The sequence below is a fragment of the Ochlerotatus camptorhynchus genome, unplaced genomic scaffold, assembly GCF_037179485.1.
Source record: "Ochlerotatus camptorhynchus isolate MF236.1 unplaced genomic scaffold, CSIRO-AGI_Acam_v1.1 ptg000406l, whole genome shotgun sequence".
Lineage (NCBI taxonomy): Eukaryota > Metazoa > Arthropoda > Insecta > Diptera > Culicidae > Ochlerotatus > Ochlerotatus camptorhynchus.
In genome coordinates this window covers 923,274-940,917 of record NW_027040892.1, presented here as the reverse complement: position 1 = coordinate 940,917, position 17,644 = coordinate 923,274, and the positions used below count along the sequence as shown (strand labels likewise).

General features: G+C 38.2%; 1 protein-coding gene across 7 annotated transcripts in view; it reads left to right on the top strand.

Moving 5' to 3' along the window:
* The window catches only part of Naus (Nausicaa), a 364,485-nt gene continuing 346,841 nt past the window's right edge, over positions 1 to 17,644 (top strand). For 6 of the 7 annotated variants that reach the window (XM_065233643.1, XM_065233642.1, XM_065233646.1 and 3 more), the window contains exons 1-4: positions 1 to 1,050; positions 2,776 to 3,614; positions 3,672 to 3,835; positions 4,185 to 4,403. In XM_065233643.1, coding sequence (XP_065089715.1) covers positions 802 to 1,050; positions 2,776 to 3,614; positions 3,672 to 3,835; positions 4,185 to 4,403 — 1,471 coding nt within the window. In that variant the 5' untranslated portion in view covers positions 1 to 801. The remainder of the gene's footprint in view (positions 1,051 to 2,775; positions 3,615 to 3,671; positions 3,836 to 4,184; positions 4,404 to 17,644) is intronic. The other variant, XM_065233644.1, reaches the window with a different exon arrangement.

Sequence of the window (17,644 nt, the reverse complement as noted above, 5' to 3'; positions counted from 1 at the left end):
GAAGTCAGCCGAGTAATCGACCGTCTGAAGAAAAAGAACCTTTGTTACGGTGTTTTGGATAGCCGTTCCACAGCCAAAATTATTACCAAAAGTGAAAGAAAGTGGCTGACTTCACGAAGCAGTTAAAATAAAGTGCAAACGATCCGGATTCGGTGGATGAAATCCGATTTCAAATCCGGGCTAATCCCGCTGCTGAAGAAGAAGGCTCAATCGGGAAGGATTCGGGTGAGAGAATTATTCAACTATTTTTTGTTCTCCTGGAATCGTGTGCGGCTGTGTTGGTGTTTCGGGGAGCGAGAGCTGTTTTTTACAAGAAAGCGTAGCAAAACAGAGAGAACTGTCAAAAGTAAATGCCAGGTTTCTCTCTTCGGAGCCGTTCCAAAACTAACACGGAACTGGTTGCAGATTCAGTCAAAAATTGCTAAAAGAGTGTTTTTATTAGAAAATTACCAAAGTGGCTTAGGATTGATAAGCGTTCAAAGTGGAGTGAGATTGTATAGATTTGCGTTCGAAGAAGTTTAGTTGAAAATTAAAGTTTTTTGTTGTGTGGTGGCGATTGGAAGAAAATACAAACCAGATTATACCCATCTGACAGCACTTCCTAGGAGCAATCCGGTCGATCGACCTTCATGTTACTGACTCTTGTTGGGTCGTGCGTGCTTGTATGTCTAGTTGCAAAAAGTAAAAGAGATACAATTTTCCTCCATCACTACAAAAGAAAAGAAGTGCTGGTGCAGAAGTGAATTTCCTAATTTGCTAGAAACGCATTCGATGGTGTTGCTGTCGTAATCGAGCACGGGAATGAACACGGCCAGGCCCCGTCTGGTGCACACGAGAAAATTCCAGCTAACGTCGTCGCCATCGAAAAGGGCGAAAAGTAGCAGCGAAGAATCATCACCTCCGCCGACTGATAGCAGCAGCAGTGCTTTTACCATGGCTGAAGCAGCCGGAACGGCACCGAACGATGATCTGGAAGGCGGGGAGCAGCCGCCGACCAAGTTCACGGAAGCAGATCTGCAGGCCATCAAACTGACGAGTGACACGTTGAAGGTAAGAGATTTATCGTCTTGGGGAACAGGGAATAGTGCATGTAAATGCAACATCAACTAACTGAGAAAGAGCAGAAAAGGGACGGCACTCACGTTTATTGATTGGAGATTTTCGTGTGCGCGGGTGTGGGAAGCAGTTTTTTCTTTAATAAGATTGCATGAGCGGCAGATAGAGGTTTACCTATATAACTGTGTATAAAATCAGGTTTAATCACCGTGGAGGGAGGGGCCGCCACGGTGCGAGATAAGTAAACAAAACCTTCGCGCTGCATGTAGAGCAGGGAGAACGAACAACATCCCATGACCTCGTGATACCTTGAAAGCGTTTGGAATATATGGGGAATTTGTTTGGCTCTAGAAACTCTTCGTCGTTTTCTTAGTTTCCGTTTTTTTGCATCATTGCACCGAGATAGGACGGGAAGATAGATTCCCTGTAGTATGTAGCTATTTGGAACATGTAAAGAGATTATGATTGCTCCAGTGCAAAACCGATGCGAATGCTGTGAGGAAAAATCAATATTTATTTTAGTGTCGTTAGCACTCTCTCACTGCAACACACACGAATGATAGGCGGCTCGGTTGGTTGGTTGGATAGAAGGTATCCAGCGATGGGCGCCTTGGGATGTGCGGGGCGGGTACTAGAGCGAAAATAGTAGTGTAAAGCAAAAAAAAAAGCGTGTGCGGCTAGTTATGACGACGACGATGAGATTAAGCCAGAAAGAAATTGGAGCTCGCAAAAGAGTGGCGAAGCGAGGAATGTTTTTTGTGTGTACTGGTGTAGAGCTAACTGGCGTTTTTGGCCGTTGCTAGTTCTTTGTCAGTTTTGATATTTGTATACAACGATGACGCATAGCACAGTGGTCAAAATAAGCGAAACTTTTAAATACATCGATTGATGGCTCCGATGTTCTATTTCTTGTTTTTTTTATACAACCGGTTGTTTGAAAGCTATTATCTATCTACTACAATGATACGAATGGTATCAGGTGGTCGGATGCCTTCCTCTTCCCTAATTTAGTAACACACTAAATATTCAATATCTTTAAACAAAGTTTAAGCTTGAAGATCACAGCAAAATTATCTACCTATGTCCCAAAATTTTGATATTTTTTGATACACAATATTTTTCAATATCGAATGTTTTGAATTTTTCTGAGTTACAGAATCATCTTATTTGCGTTTTGGTGTAATGCTATACACTGTGTAACGCGTACGAAAAAACGTAAAACACTACCAACCGAGATTGCTAAATTCTCATGCCAAAACATTTTTAATTGTTTCGATTATGTTAGATTATGTTATTTTAGCATGCTAGACTCATTAACACATTTTAAAAACAAATTCTGGATTTACATAAAAAGATGTGATTTTTTTAAGTACGCCATTTGATTGCTTTTTGCCAAAAACGGATACTGTAATGGGAATTAGGTCGTTAAGTAGTACCGTCTTCGAGAAATCGTTAGAAACAGATCGCGTAATCAGCGACTTTAGGGAGAAAACCGCTTAAAACCCGACTCCAGAGTTGTTTATAACCAAAACAATAACTCTAAAACTCGCAACCTTCTTTTTGAAAGATTATCCCATGCTGTTGTGCTCACCGTTCCATTGTTCTGATCGTACTTGACTGTTTCTTGAATTCGATGTTAGCAAGGTCCTTACATCAATGATGAAACATTCGGCCATCAATAATTTACTCATGTTCTCATACCCTTTTCTCCAATTCCAGCGCAACCCAAAGATGGACTTTAGCAAAACCGATCTCCTCAAACTGCTGAGCTACCTGGAAGGGGAACTGCAAGCTCGGGACGTAGTCATTGCCGTACTTAAGACCGAGAAAGTCAAACAACTCCTCAACACTGCCCGCTACAGTAAGCCTACCAACCTGAACGATCCCCATGCCGCTCTCTACCGGGATAATCTTGCTTCAAGCGGGAACATTGCTAGTCGGCAGTCCTCCATCCAGGCGGCTTACTCCGAACATGAGATGCGATTGCTTAATGACCAACGGCTAGGTGTAAAGGAACAGATGGATTCCCTGGCGGGGCTGGTGATGCAACAGCGACAAACTCAAGCCAAGATGGTCGAAGTGTTGAAGGATGCCGAGGAGCGGTACAAGAAGGTTGTTCAGGAATTGGAAGAAGAACGCCGGAAGCATGAGCATACCACTGCTCAGGGCGATGACATAACGTACGGGCTGGAGATCGAGCGATCACGGTTGAAGCAGGAGTTGGAGCACGAAAAAGAGCAACGCAAGGTATTGGAACTGGAGCTGCAGAAAATTCAGGAACAGTTCGAAGCCGAGAAAAATCGACAGAAGCAGATTGTTCTGCTGTTACTGGCAGAGCGGAAGAAGATCATTATCAAGTATATCGAGGAACGAAAGAGAAGCGAAGATTTGGCACATATTTTGTCAGAGGAGAAACTTCGGGTCGACACGATAGCCGAAGGTTTAGAGGAGGAGAGCAAGAAGTCACTGCGAATGGAAGCCGAACTGGAGACGCAAACACAGCAGTTCGATATGGAGCGAAAAATGCTGCACCAGAGTTTGGCTAAGGAGGAGAAGAGGTTGGATTGCTAATGTGTATCAAGTACCTCTTAGCTATATCAAATTCCCTATTTTAGAATCAAAGAGCAAGAACTTGAAATCCAACAGCTGAAGACGGAACTAGAGCTGATAAGGAAACAGACTGGTATTCGTCATCCAATTGTAGCTCCGCAGCTTCCTACCAAACCTGGAGGTTTGATGCCATCAAGACCCTCGATTGGAGGTGTTCCAGGAGCACCAGGTGAGTACAGTGACATCATTTGGTGGCACTACTAATGGGATAACGGGTTTCTTCCACTAGCACATGGTTCATTATAAAATTATTGAAGTCAAGAGGACTCTAGATTGTTTTCTCATTTAATTGATTCATATATAGTAGTTTAAGCTTTAAAAAATGAGTTTAATTTAACCGTATTAATTGGGTGAAAAACCACTAATTTAAAAATTAACCATCTTTAAAGCAGCAATTTGCAGATCCTATTTGAATTTTCCTATTTTCTCTCTTCCCTAACCTCATTCTGGTATCAAAAATCACACCATAACCAATCACCTAACACCATCTACCAACATCTGAAACAATCCACACGCAGACGTAGACAACAGCGTAGTATCGTCCTCCTCTTCCGCTTCTGCCGCAGCTGGTTCTGTGGCGTCTGTTGCTTCTTCTGCTGCCGCTGCTGGATCTGCTGCTACTGCCGCTGCCGCATCTGGCGTTGGGATTTTACCACCCAGTGCCATGATCAGTAGTGTGGCCACCAAGGTGGTTCAGCCAACTGCTACCGTGTCTAGCGTGCCCGTTTCTGGACCAAGTAATTCTCTTCTTCTTGTTTGAACTACCTAGCTCTGTCTGTGCTGTGTGAAGCTGTGTCTATGATATCGTGGCTATGATCGCTGTCATCTGTTGCATTTTGTTCTATTTCACTACCCGTTTACTTCCATGTGTATTTTTGATTATTTTAAATGCTTGTTTGGTAATTGTTGATGAAATTAATGCTAATATCGTGTGAATATATAAACTTCATAATTCATATTATTCTTTGTTATGTTCTGCTTTTCTGCATTTTCTGCTTGTGTTATTTATGAATTTACAGTCAGAGTCTGCCACTGCAACAGTTTCATAAAATATTCACGTTACTTTACCGCAATGACAAGGCGCGAGATCAGGCCAATATAGCTTAGGGTATCAGTTGTTTATAATAAAAGGTAATGCACATATGTTCAAACACTCGCTCACGTTAATATTCTGGTTGGTGATGTCAGTTGTTACAAACATAATTTCTTATCAGCTAATTGTCTTGAAAATGTTGATTGATTGTTTTGCTTTAGTTGTTCTGAACCCTTTCTTTTCTGGTTGCAGTATACACTTTTTGATCAGTTGACAAGAAAACTGTTATCAAGATACTAGGCTTATAACGTGTTATAACTGCTCAGTTTGGCCGGTGTTTTTTGGAACATTCCAAAACCAAAAATCACAAGAGATTCCGTAGTAGACACACAGCTTTGAAAATCAAGGTTTGTCATTTTTTAAAGTGCACGCTAAACAGAAATACACAAAATTTTAGTTGACCACTTTTTGCTCATTCCACCATTTATTAAAAAGTACCGCCACTTCTTCTTTTGGATGCAAATCAACTAATTTCATGTTTTTAATCATCAATTCATAAACGAAATGAACTACAGTCAACTCTCCATACCTCGATGTTCTGTATCTCGACATGTGACCATTTTTCTATATCTCGGTCGCTTCAAACAGTCCAGTAGGGTAATGTTGTTCTATATCTCGATCTGTCTTAATCGAGATATGGAGAGTTGACTATTGTAGTATAGCAGCCTAATATTTTAAATGCATTCATGGCAACAACAAAAATGTTTACATATCTTAAAGAGCTCATTATGCCCTTATGCCTTTATGCTCAGAGAAGTCCAAAAAAATTACAACCTGAATATTACTTGGATCCGACCGGGAATCTACTCATTTCAGCTAAAACAATGTTTTTTTTTAATTATGAAATAATTAGATGCTATGATCATATTTTGAATTAGTAAGATACAAGAAGAGGTTGCAAAGAATGTGTTTGACATATTAAACCTGTTTATTTCACTTCATGAGAGTCACAATCAGCGATTTTTCACACACTCACTCACTCACTCACTCAATCACTCACTCAGCGATCAGCAAATCGCTGATTGTGACACATAGAAAGCAAAATTTACAGGTTTTATGTTTCAAACGCATACTTTGTAACCTCTTATTGTAAGTTACAAGTAAAACATGTCATCATACCATCTTTTGGTTTTATTATTCCGAAAAACAATATTTTAGCTGAAATGAGTATTTGCAACCTTGAATGTAACCAGCTGGACTGCCACTGCTTTGTATTTTTGCTCCTTGCGATTACAATTGTTAATAAAAGAATAATTATTAATAACGGCTAGGTCATAAAAATGACTCCTGGTGCCATTCCATACACCGAAAAAAGTTTTCATATAGTTTCCATTGGGAACGCATATGATATTTTTCCAATAACAAAATTAATGATTTTTATCTGAAATTCACATAACATTCATATGATCACATGAATTCTATGTGATAAATCACATAAATTTCATTTGACACATAAGGTTCACGTGATTTTGTAGTGCGATTCCCAATTATGAGATTACATGAAAGTTATGTGAAATTCTAATGGATATTTTCCATTGGAAATGTGATTTATTTTTTGAGTGTAGCAAAACTATATAGTGGTTCTCAGAATTTAATAAAAAATTGTAGTTTTGTTCCTTATCGCAAAATATTAGAGCTGTATTTTTTTATTTGGTCAGTAGGGTGACCATTTCCATATTAGTGTGGTCCAAAAAATCGATTTAATCGATTTTTACAAAAAATAACTTTCATTTGATATTTTGATATTTGAAATCAGCCCAGTGCAGTGGTTCAAAAGCTAAGCATTTTTGAAAAAAGTTAGTTTTGAAAAAAAATCAAAAGGATTGACCACCCTAACATGGAATTGGGCACCCTAATGACAAAGTAAAAAATACGGCTCTTAATTTTTGCGATAAGGAACAAAACTGATAACCATGCGATAAAGAACAAAACTACCAGTTTTAACGAAATTTGTGTCATTATTCATAATTATAAAATCATTACAGAGGGGATACAGGGAGAGTTGTACCCTTAATACAGTAACTTTATAAATTTTCAGAATTATTAAAATTTCGGAAGTTAATAATCTTGAAACATTTTATAATTTTAGGTAGAGGAAATGGCTCTAATGTTGGCCTATGGATCTAAGATTGGGCCCATCGCTAAAAATCTGCTATTTATCAATTTTATCTAATATTGAAAATTTAGTCGATTGCTGAATTTATGTATGGGCCCAAATTAGGGGCATTTAGGCCGACATTACATCCATTTCCCCTATATTTTAAATTTCATAGAAATTTTACGAAGTCTGTGAACGCTACTGGGATAAACACGTGTCATAAAGACATATTTTACAAATAGATGGAATAAAGTTTGAACATGTTTTATTCATCTTGAAATAGAGTTAATTGAGATCCGAAGCAAATTTAAAGACAGGGTTACTTCCACTCACTTGCTATAAAAAATGTTTTTTTTTTAATTATGAAATCATGAGATGGTATAGAGATAATTAGTACTTGTAAGTTACAAGAAAAGGACGTGAAGTATGTGTTTGACGCATACAATCTTGTCAATATTGCTTTCAGTGCGTCACAATCAGCAATTTTACGGCTCGTGAGTGCTCACTCTGAGTGAACGCTCACGAATCATAAGATCGCTTATTGTCACGCTCTGAAAGTGAAATTGACAGATTTTGTGAGTCAAACACATACTTTACACCCTTTTCTCGTTACTTACAAGTTCAACATATCATTATATCATCTAAGGATTGCATAATTCAAAAAAATATGTTTTTATAGCAAGTGAGTGGAAGCAACCCTGTTTAAAGATTTGGTTGATTGAAGAATCTTTAGGACTGTGAGATTTAATTATTAGACTAATTTTTTTTTAAATCTCACAGTCCTGAAGATTCTTCAATCAACCAAATCTTAAAATTTGCCTCGGATCTCAATTAACTCTATTTCAAAACTAATAAAACGGTTCTATGACACTACCCCGAATGTCACTACCCCGAACGCCATAACCCTGTACGCCATAACCTAGAAACGCCGTTACCCCGAATAGTACACTACCTCGAATGACCATTACCCCGAATGGCCATTACCCCGAATTCAAATAATTGCAAATAATTAATTCTTTGGATATACGATAAAGAAAGGAATATTCCCTTCTTTTAATATATACAAGGAAAATATATAATCAATAGTTTTTCGCAAGGGATTCGGGGTAATGACCATTCGGGATAATAACGTGTGGAATAATGTTATAAATTTGTAATCGGTAGTTCAACGTTCCATGCACCGATTTTTTAATCCATCGCCAGAAATTCTTCAACTCAGGTCGAACAATTCTTCGATAAGGTTTAACAGTTTCTGACTTGTTGAATTGGATTGCATAATAGACCCTTTGACTTTTTAAATGATGAACGAAGTGCTCGAAAACTTGAAGGTTGTCATTTTCTAAAGAGCTATAAAATGCTTTGGAATTGATAAATACATAGTTCCATAAAAGTAAACGTAGTGTATCATCAATAGTAAAGTGAAACTAATCAGAGAGTTTTATCATGAAAAATATATTAAATCATATATGTAAAATTTATCGAGAAAATTGGTATTCAAATGATGTATTATTCAGTGTGCAAGATACTTGCGGACCTGTTTATTTATAGACGCCTGTTCTGTAATATAAATCTGAAATATAATATCAAATGACCAAAAAAAAAAGTGATAAATAACTAATTTCATCATCTTTTCTGGGGAATGTTATAGAATCTAATAATTTATATTATAAGAATTTAGAGAGTGTCATTGTGAAAAATACAAAATACAGCATTGGAAGGGTTCGCGAAATTTCACGAAGTTCACCTAGGAAAAAGCTCGCGAATCATAGTTAACTTTTGCATCACTGATTTACATGAATCAATTTTAAATTGTTATTTTTATCATTTGTATTCAGTTTAAACGACAGAAGAAAAAAATCTTCTGAAAAATTTACCCTTATTTTGATCACATGCTGTTCTTCCATTTGTCTTAATTTCGGGGTTATGGCCATTCGGGGCAGTAGGATATTCGGGGTAGTGGCATTCGGAGTAGTGGCATTCGAGGTAACGGCGTTCGGGGTTATGGCGTTCGGGGAAGTGACATTCGGGGTAGTGTCATAGAATCGCATAAAACATGTTCAAACTTTATTCCATCTATTTGCAAAATATGTCTTTATTACACGTGTTTATCCCAGTAGCGTTCACAGACTTCGTAAAATAAGGAAGTATTCCTCAGATTCTGAAACAAGAAAATTGTATAGGGCTGAAGAATATTTTCATTTCCTGGACCTTAGAAAAATAATAATCCAAACTTGAAGAATTCTTCAAGATTCTGGAACGAAGATTCAGATGACGGATCTTGACATTTTTCCAAGATCCCAGATTTGAGAACAAATATCAATATAATGGATCTTAGAAAATTTTCAAGGTTCATGGACTTGAAGAAAATATTCATGATTCTGGCATTATCTTCAGAATTTATAATAATTGTTGAGGTTAACTTACACGGAATTCTAAGGAGTATTCAAATAGAGTTTTGACAGGAATTCTATTTTAGTTTTGAGGAGAACTTCAAGCGAAAGCCATGGAATGCTTCTGAGGACCTTTTGATTCCTGGTAAATGCATAACTACTAAGCTGCCGTTATACGCATAACTATCCCATGTTCTATGCAATCCTTATGTACCGTGGGACTCTTATGCGTATAACGGAAGTAAGGCTTGTACTCGAAAAAAATGCACCATTTTTATCCGTGTGTAACTTTTTTTATACGTGGGTAAAAATTGATGAAAATCTGGGTATAACTAGTTTGGAGTGAATTGTTTACATGTGCAAAATTTCATAACAATCGGTTCAGTGGTTATTTAGATGTCATCGAAACAAGAAGAATTTTGCGCGCCGTCATGGAAAATCCGACTGTGACTATGAGATGGATCGGAAGACAACTTGGAATAACCCATACAACTGTGTCTCGGCTGGTAAAATCTTTTAAGGAGTCCCAGGCAGGCATGGAAAATCATTTGCATTCATTTCGTGCATTCATTTACATTCATTTGCTCTTAACATTTTTCATCAACAGAATTCATCAAAATAATGTATGGAGCTTTTGTAGGTTTTGTTATTAGCTAAAAGTTTTGTTAGCATTTTAAATCCGTATCTCTTATGCATGACGAACCAGAGCAAACAGAAGCCACTACTGTTTTTCAGTGAATGTATTTTACATTCACTGAAAAACAGTAACAAGTTCTGCCCGCTCTAATTCGTGATGCATAAGAGATACAGATTTGAGTTATGAACAAAAGTTGTAGCTAATAACAAAACCTACTAAAGCTTTATACATCATTTTCGGAATACTGTTGATGAAAAAAGTTAGAGGCAAATGAATGTAAATGAATGCATGCAATGAATGTAAATGATTTTCCATGCCTGGTCCCAGGCGACCGAGCGGTGGGCTGAAAGTGGAAGAAAATCGAAGAAAGCTGACCCTGTGAAGGCCCAGAAGGTGTTGGATTGTTTCAAGCGTAATCCGAACCTTTCGATTCGCGACGCGGCTCTGAAGGCAAAGTGTTCCGCCTGGTTCGTTCAGCGAACCATGAAACGAGCTGGGCTTCGTGTATTCAAGGTCCGGAAGGCACCGAACCGGCGTGATCAACAAAACACGGTGGCCAAATCCCGCGCAAGGAAGCTGTATCGAGAGTGGTTAACGAAACCGATGTGTGTGGTTATGGATGACGAAACCTACATCAAGGCAGACGCAAAGCAGATACCGGGCTAGAGTTCTACTTTACCAAATCACGGTTTGATGTTCCGGAAGACATAAGGAAGAAGAAGGTGGACAATTTCTCCAAAAAATACTTGCTCTGGCAGGCCATATGCCAATGCGGTAAACTGAGTAAACAGTACATCACAATGAGTACCATCAACAGCGAAATTTACCGCACCGAGTGCCTCCAAAAGCGTCTGTTGCCCTTCTTGCGGTCCCACGGAGGCGAGACATTATTTTGGCCGGACCTGGCATCATGCCATTACGCGCGATCGACGTTGGATTGGTACAGAGACAATAACGTTGTTTTTGTACCAAAAACCGCCAACCCCCCAAATTCACCAGAGATTCGTCCGGTGGAAAGATGTTGGGCCATAATGAAAGCCAAAGTTCGAAAATCGTCCAAGGTGTTTAAGAACGAGCTAGAGTTGAAGAAAGAATGGATGAAAGTGACCAAAAAGGTCGGCTCCACCATTGCACAAAATGTAATGAGGGGTATTAAGGGAAAGGTGCGGGCTTTCAACGATGGAAAGGAAATTGAATTAAGTAAATGTGTCGAAACATAATCCATATGTATTAGTTCATTCCCTGAAAGTTTCAAGAAAATCCAACTTAAAATAAATTTTTGGCGAACACTTTTGTCTGGTGCATTTTTTTCGAGTACAGGCTTATAATAAACTTAATGAATGTCAAATAATATTGAATAGGAATTGGGAGGAAAGTTACACGTGAATTTTAAGGAGAATTTAAAAAGTGTAGCTATAATTTCAGGAGAATGATGAGGAAAATTCGGTGGAAGTTCTGAAGATAAATCTAAATTAAATTTAAGGTGTGTATTCCATAGGAATTTTGAGGTGATTTTAAAGAGAATTCTTAGGATAGTCTGAAGGGAATTTATGAAGTATTTCGATGCAATTCCTATGAGAATTACATGGAAACTAAAAGTTCCATGAGACTTCTGAAGCATATTTTGAGGGATTCCTGAGCAGATTTCAAAAGTTATTAAGGGAATAATTCCATCAAAGCTTTGATTGGAGGAATATAAAAAAATGTTGAGGAAAATTCTCGCGCAACACGAGAAAAGGGCCTATCATTGTTGATCGATTCTCTTCATAGGTTTTCTCTTTCGCGAATAACCCGACTGCAAATGAATTTCCCATTGAGTGTGTTGTTTCATACGCAAGCAAACATCATCTTCTGTCGAACTGTGCTGCGAGCTTAGCGAGAAATTCGTTTATGTTGCCGTGGTAAACCAAAGAGAAAGCCGATGAAGAGAATCGATTTACGAGGATAGGCCCTTTTGCTATGTTACGGAAGAATTCCTCAGATGCTGAAAGAAGAAAATTGTATAGGGCTGAAGAAAATTTTCATTTCCTGGACCTTAGAAAAATAATAATCCAAGCTTGAAGAATTCTTCAAGATTCTGGGACGAAACTTCAGATGACCGATCTGGAAATTTTTCCAAGATCCCAGATTTGAAAACAAATATCAATATAATAGATCTAAGAAAATTTTCAAGGTTCATGGACTTGAAGAAAATATTCATGATTCTAGAATTTCGTGGCATTATCTTGGGAATTTTTGAAGAATGTTGAGGTCAACTTAAAAGGGAATTCAAAGAGAGTTCTGACTGGAATTCTATTTTAGTTCTGAGGAGAACTTCAAGCGAAAGCTATATAATGCTTCCAAGGTAATTCTGAGGACCTTTTGATTTCTGGTTAATGCTCAGGAGATTTCCAAGGGAGGGGTCTGAGGAGAAATCAAACGTTAAGAGCTTCAATTTCATTCTAACGAGCATTACAAGGTGAGAAAAAAAAATTCAAAAGATTAATTGAGCATAATTACTAAGCACGTGTGATAATAATTTCAAGGGAATTTTGAGAAGAAATTCAACGGGAGATCAAAGCATGATTCCACCAGAGAAGAGGAATAAACCTAATGAATATTAAATATTACTGAATTGGAATTGTAAAGAGAGTTACAGGTGAACTTTAAGGAGAATTTTGAAAATACTTTCAGGAGAATGATGAGGAAAAATCGGTGGAATTTCTGAAGATAAATATAAACTAAATTAAAGGTGTTTTCCAAAGGAATTTTGAGGAGATTTCTAGGAGAATTCTCAGGAGAGCCAGAAGAGAATTTATGAAGTATTTCGATGCAATTCCTGCCATGAGAATTACATGGAAACTAAAAGTTCCATGAGACTTCTGAAGCATATTTTTAGGGATTCCTGAGCAGATTTTGAAAGTAATTAAGGGAATAATTCCATCAAAGCTTTGGTACTAAAACATGTTAAGGAACATTCTCGCGCAATACGAGAAAAGGGCCTATCATTGTTGATCGATTCTCTTCATCGGTTTTCTCTTTCGTGAATAACCCGACTGCAAATCAAGAACAACATGTGAAAAGGGCATACAAACTTTTTGAAAACAAACCTTCTTATGCCCTTTTCTCGCTACCCATATGACACCAACGCAAACCATCAACCTCATCGGATAGGGGAAGCTTTCCCCTTCCCGATGATGTTATTAGTTTTCGTGGGGGACCCTCGGTTGGCGAGAAAAGGGCCTACAAAGGTTTGTTTACAAAAAGCCCTTTTCACATGTGGCTCTTGAAATGACTTTTCCATTGAGTGTGTTGTTTCAGGCGCAAGCTAACATCATCTTCTGTCGAACTGTGCTGGGAGCTTAACGAGAAATTCGTTTATGTAGCCTTGGTTAACCAAAGAGAAAGTAGATGAAGAGAATCGATCAACGAGGATAGGATTCCAAAAAAAAATCAGAAGATGGGGAGAATTTAAGGCACCGATGAAGTAGTCGGTGATTAAAGTACGCCTAGGAACTATCTCAAGAATTTCAATACATCCAACTTTATCTTCCTCGCTATTGAATTTGGCTCTTTGAACATAATAATTCTGGAAAGGACTCAACATAAATTATAAAGCTTTAATTGTTGCTTTGGGGTTCTACAGATTTTATGTATAGAAATTTTTTTGAAGTCCTGACTTTTTAAAGGTCTGATTTTATTAGGTCCAATTAAAATCAGACCTGGAGTAATGTTCAAGAATCTGGATCGAAAATAAATTTTAAAAACATCGGACATTTAACATCCGGACCTCCCTTAGCTCAGTCGGTATAGACGCAGCTACAAAACTAAGACCATGTTGCAGTTGGCTGGGTTCGATTCCCACTCCAATCTAGGAATTTTTCGACTTCCCTGGGCATGGAGTATGATTGCACTTGCCACACAATTATACTAATGCAAAAATGGTACAGTCATCGAATGCTCTTAATTCATAACTATGGCAGTACATCTGGAACACTGAGTTAAGAACACGTAATAAGCTAATATGCGATAAGCAATAAGCTTGCAATGCGAATAAGAAGAATTGAACTTCCAAGAACCCAGATTAAAAAACAACAAGGGACAGCCCTATGGGGTTGTACGCAATTGTGACGTAGGACTACGTGGTCTTATATAATAAATCTTATTTTTTAACTGCAGCAGGAACTTGTGTTTTCTGTAGGAATATGAATTTGAGCGGGGTTCTCCGCAGCGACTCACGAAGAGCTACTGATTCCGATCAATAGCGGTGCGGCTTCTTCCTACTTCTATGGATGCTCGCGTGGGCAGCAGCTCGCTGCTTGCAAGCAGCTCGCTGCTTGCAAGCAGCCTTTCGTTGTGTGCTGGAAAACACCTCCACTCAGCACGCGGTGATTGAATAAACACCGTTCGGTGAGACCGGATCGAATTCGGCTTTGAAATCTGTGTTAAGGAAATCGCTTTTCGCAGGCAATCGTTGATAATTTTAATTATCATAGCAACAGTTGCACATTCGGGTAATTTTCAACAGTGAAATTTTGAAAAAAAATGATCAAGTATTTATTTTTACAGATGCATAGGAATATTTCTGATCGATTGGTGATAAAATTATTGAAATTGGTCCTGGGGCAGCTGAGTTATTAACGCTCAAATTCTTTCATAATTTTGTTACATTTTCCATTTTCGGTTTTCACGAAGTGGCAAAAATAGAGCCTCGTAAAAGTTTCGTAGCTTCCGAACTTTAATTAATGAATTTGATGAAAATTGATGGAAAACTTGATGTAACATCTGAGGATTCCTTTCAAGTTAATTCGGTTGAACTCCAGATGAAATGTATGGAAAACTCGAAGGTAGTTCTGAGTATAATCCATAGGAAATTCTGAGTAGGATTCACAGAAAATTTCCAACAGGATTCTGAGGAGTATTCCAAGGTAATTCCAAAGAGAATTCCAAGTGAGTTCTTACTAAGGGATTTGTAAGGAGAACTTCAAGGGTTTTGTGTGAATAGAATTGCAAGAGAAGATGGAGATTCCCAAAAGATTTAAAAAAAGTCTATGAACATTTTGAGGATGATTCTAAAGGAAGCTTTAGAAGTAATCCAATGGAATTCTATGGAAAATTTAAAGGAATTTTCCAACAAAGTTTTGAGGTACTTAGGAGAGTTTCAAGGCTATTTTAGTAATAATTTTAAGAAAAACCAAAGAATACTGGAATTCTGAGGAGCATTTCATAGAATTTACAGGACTACTCTTAGAGAATTCTTAGTGGAATATAAAGGGAATTGTGAAGCTGATTCCAAGGGAATTTCAGGAAATACTTGAATACGGAAGAGAGTTTATTTCAGCAGAATTCTTTGAAAGTTCTTTGGTAATAAATTTTGAGATGATTCTAAGGAAATTCTTGAGAAAATCCTAAAGAAATCCTGTGAAGAACTCCAAGAGTATCAAGTTGATTCATACATGGAAGTTTTGTCGACATCATAGAAGACAAATCAAGGTAAAACAAAATCTGTGACTTCGAATCTCATGCTTAGAAAAGTTCTCTTGATTTTGGATTTAGAAAAAATCAAATCTTCAAGATTAGGGGATTTGGTTTTTGACGTTCAGGGCTTATACAATGTGAGTCCTCAGGTCAATATTCCGGGCTTGGAAAAAATTTCAAGTTTCCGGTTCATGAAAAGTTTTCAAGATTCAAAACTAACCGAGTAGGGGAAATGTTGGCTTCGGCAATACCTTAACCTATTATCGTCAGGGGGTAAACAACGTCTTTGAGAGCTCAATTTTGCCATGTGGATACGTTGTGTTTCAGAGCATCTATTGGCCAAATTTGAGTGCTCTAGGACTTTGTTTACCTCCTGACGATAATAGGTTAAGGTATTGCCGAAGTCAACATTTCCCCTATTCGTATAGCATATTTTTTAAAGTGTTTTCATTGGTTTATTATTATCTCTATTTAGGAGATTTTCAGCCGCAGGCTGGTTCATCTCCGGGAGCCCTAGAAGGGGCTTCCCTAATTACATAGTTGAGATTTTGGAGAACCCAGAAGGGGTTCTCCTAGAGGTTGGTGGAGCTCCAGAAGGGAGTCCCCTTAGTACAGAGTATTTTTAAACAGAGTTCATTATAGTTCCTGTCTTGGTTCTTAGCGTGGTTGGCGGATCATGGTGTGAATGGCGGTGGTCGTTGTCGAAGGCAGTCAGGTAATCGTCATGTGATATCCAGGCTTACTCCAGTGGTGTCCATGTTCGAAGTGTAGTCATTTTGTATATATTGATTATATTTTATAGAACAGTCCATCATCTTTTAGGAAAACTATTAGGGCTGCTTCCGTGGACGGGTCGTTAGAGAGGGCGTTACGTATGCTGTTCGGTATTCCATAGAGGAGCCGGATGTTATGGAAGCAGGGACAGTTAACAATCAGGTGTTCGACTGTCATAATCGTGTTGCAGGAGTCGCAAAACTTCCGAAAAGAGGCAGCACTACCCATGTTGTGGGTCACTCGGGTGTGTCCGGATCGAAGCCGGGATAAGACCTGTTGTTCCCATCGGCTCGTAATGTCATTCCATTTGGAGGTGTCGCCCTTTATTTTTCTCAGGAACGGTCCCCTTTTTGCGAACCACTCCCGGGCCCAGGTGTCTCGGAGGGATGCTTTCACCCATTTTTTTACGTCCTGACTGGGTACAACTGTGGTGGCCATCCGGCCTGAGCGACCTGTGGCAGCGAGATGATCTGCTTCACAGTTGCCCCGGATACCGCAATGGCCGGGTACCCAAACAAATGAGGTGTTCGGCGGCGCGGCCTTTTGGATTTTCATTGGTTTCATTGATAAGCTGGAAAGTTTCCGTTGAAGTCCTGCTAAAATCAGGAAAAATCAGGGAATATATTAAGCACAATGAGTAGACACATAATGGATCATGTTAGAGTGACTGTATTATATTTCAAAATTTAGTGCAGTTGGTCAGAAAATACGCTTCAAAATTTCGGCTCATGTTTGAATAATGACATATTTTTTACTTTAAAAAATCTTCTCTGCAAATTTAAAGTTGTTTGGTATATAAGTTAAAAGTTACAGCTGTTTATGTGTGTGCAACGTTTATCGAATATACCTTTTAGTATAAATATTAAAAAAAATATTCAATGCTTATATTTTTTGAGAAGAAGGTTGTGCAAATCGCCCCTCAAATAAATAGACTGCTTCCAACCACGAAGATGCTGATGGTTTGCTTGGGCAAGTTTTAATTATCTGAAGTTTGTTTACGTTTGCCACGTTCTGACTACTAGGTAGTATCGAATTGTAGGGGACGACGGGGTAAGACGGCCATTCTATGTTTGAAGTAAAATTCAACCAAAACTGTTTAACATTTCTGTGATTATTGATCTTCAGAGTACTTTCTCTAATTACACCGATTTTCAGAAAATTTCCTTTTCATTTGATGATGTTTTATCACTAATGAAAAACAGACTAAATAATGAAAGAAAAAATCATGCGGGGTAAGGTTGGCCACTCCTAGGGGTAAGACGACCATGTGGAATATATCATGATCCTGGCCATATAAAAGGTTACTGTTTTTGGCAAAAGGCGGATAGAGAACAGTAGTACAGAATTTTCACACTATGCGGCACTAATGTGCAAGTCAATTTCCTGTACAAAATATATCTTGAGATCTTTACTATCTAGAATGTTTCCGTGTTCGAGAAAGTTGTTCAGGGCATCAATGCCTTCAAATTTGTGGGTTAGTTAGTTCAAAATTCGCTCAGTACGAGACACAAGTCTACGTGTGGACTTCA